At 39.6% G+C, this 1952-nt stretch overlaps 1 protein-coding gene across 2 annotated transcripts in view; it reads left to right on the top strand.

Moving 5' to 3' along the window:
• The first annotated feature begins 1414 nt into the window (after positions 1 to 1414).
• RUBCNL (rubicon like autophagy enhancer) overlaps positions 1415 to 1952 on the top strand; it is an 11373-nt gene continuing 10835 nt past the window's right edge. For both annotated transcript variants that reach the window (XM_027888899.1, XM_027888900.1), the window contains exon 1: positions 1415 to 1619. In XM_027888899.1, coding sequence (XP_027744700.1) covers positions 1439 to 1619 — 181 coding nt within the window. In that variant the 5' untranslated portion in view covers positions 1415 to 1438. The remainder of the gene's footprint in view (positions 1620 to 1952) is intronic.

Consider the following 1952-nt stretch of genomic DNA (forward strand, 5'->3'; position numbering starts at 1 on the left):
GTAGCAAACTCCTGGACTGCTGAAGTTCATTGAAAGTTGTCTCTGGAGAAACTGTGCACCAAGCAAGTGGTGTTAATCAGTGTTAGGGAAAAGATAAAAGTATTTTCAAACACCTACAGGGACTTGGTGGGTGCTCTCTAATGTTGAAATTAATCTCGTCTAAATGTATTCATCTGTGAGCAATGAGAAAACTGTTGTCCGCTGTGCTCCTTGAGATTTAGCTATTTCTAAACACTGATGTCTTTCTTCGTGCTTCCCATACAAGTTGAGAGTATGTCCTGAATACTGATGTCAAGTGGTACAACTTTCTGAACATAAGCCTCTTTTATAAAGCTTTAATTATTCTGAACTCAGAATCTCTAGCCTTAGATACTGCCATAACTTTTTAGACATAAGTTTAGGTTTGCATGATGCAGTTGAGGGGAGAGAGGGAGAGTATTCTGGGCATCTCTTGGTTTACACCATCGTGGAGCGACAGCTGTACTCAGGCATCTCCACGATGCATCCACTTTTGAGCTGAGGCTGGTTTGGGAAACTGTGCCCATGCCAGTAGCAGTAGCACAGGTGGGGCTGGTGTTAGCCCAGAGGAAGCAAACGATACAACAGTGATGTTGTTGGACAGGAAGGTCCAGATTTGTCTGGGTGTCTCAGTGGTCTGTTTTGCTAGAGAATGGGTGACCCAGGCAGGCAAGATGACAAGGGACATAAGGAAGGATTTTCTGGTTTGGAAATTCTACAGTGAAACTTTGAAATAATTGGCTTTTATTGAAGGCAGTACGAAGCCCAGGGGAGCCAGGTTTCCACTTACCCTTGTCACAGACTTTCTGTGTAGCGTTGAGTTGACCATGTAAGCTATCTCACTGCATATTCCCTACTTCACTGCCTTAACTCTTGACACATGAAAGCATTTTACTAGCTCTTGTACTATCCACAACCTGAAGATCTACAGTTCCTCCAAAACTTGCTACTTCTGGCCCCCTCCAAGCTAGCATGTGTGCAAAACTGCTTGTACACCTTGACTTGAAATTAAACTATATTAGATAGGTTACATGGATGCACGCTTGCATACAAAATAACGCAGTGTAACTAGAAGACTGTGCCCCTAAAATGTATACATATTCATCAGTTAGTCATGTAATGAAGTTTATTTTTATCTAATAGATGGGTAAGACAAAAGTAAATTGTATGTTTTAATCAAGGGTGAGACAATTATCTGGGCAGTTGACTTTTGCATGTTGTCTCTGAATTTCCCTTGTGGGGGTTCTTTTATGTGTTTAAATGAAAGGTGAGATAGGTTTACATTTTTATCTATAGAGTTGAAAAAGTACAGGGGGAGATTATATATTGCAGTTCATCTGAAGTAAATATCAAATATACTGGGTACTAATGAGCATTCCATTCTTGTGTCCAGGAAAATGCACACTTCTTTGTTGCAGATATGATTATAGCATCACTAGAAAAAATGAAATGTAATATCTTAAGTCAACAAGCAGAATCCTGGGGTGTGGAAGAAACAAGCGGATCAGATAGCAGCTATCACACTGATTCGGAGTTATATTCTTACCCTGGAGTAAAGAAGTCTGATTCTTCTGTTACCTCTTCAGACAGTGGTTATGAAGGCAAGTTACTTAGTCTAGAATGTAACCTTGTCTGAAAGCCTTTGCCATTTGTTTTTGTGCAAGAAAATACTAAATTTATTGGGGCACTGCATGGAACCAAATCCTCTGTTACCTTCTTTGAGTCTCTGGAGAGCTGTACCCCTCAAGGATCATTATACCACAAGCGTTTTTCCTGTGGGTCAAATACTTCCTTTTGAATGCTCACATCTATGTTTTATTTATTAGAATTAAATTATTTTATATATGTAAAAGAAAATGTAAGGATCAAGTGCTACATACCAAGCATGACTCTCCAAAAAGAGTGACTGTAGTTGGCTAATTTTCTTTCTGCTT

This window comes from Empidonax traillii, unplaced genomic scaffold (genome assembly GCF_003031625.1).
Source record: "Empidonax traillii isolate 1590-97213 ecotype Southwest subspecies unplaced genomic scaffold, ASM303162v1 scaffold247:size2371522, whole genome shotgun sequence".
Classification (NCBI taxonomy): Eukaryota; Metazoa; Chordata; class Aves; order Passeriformes; family Tyrannidae; genus Empidonax; species Empidonax traillii.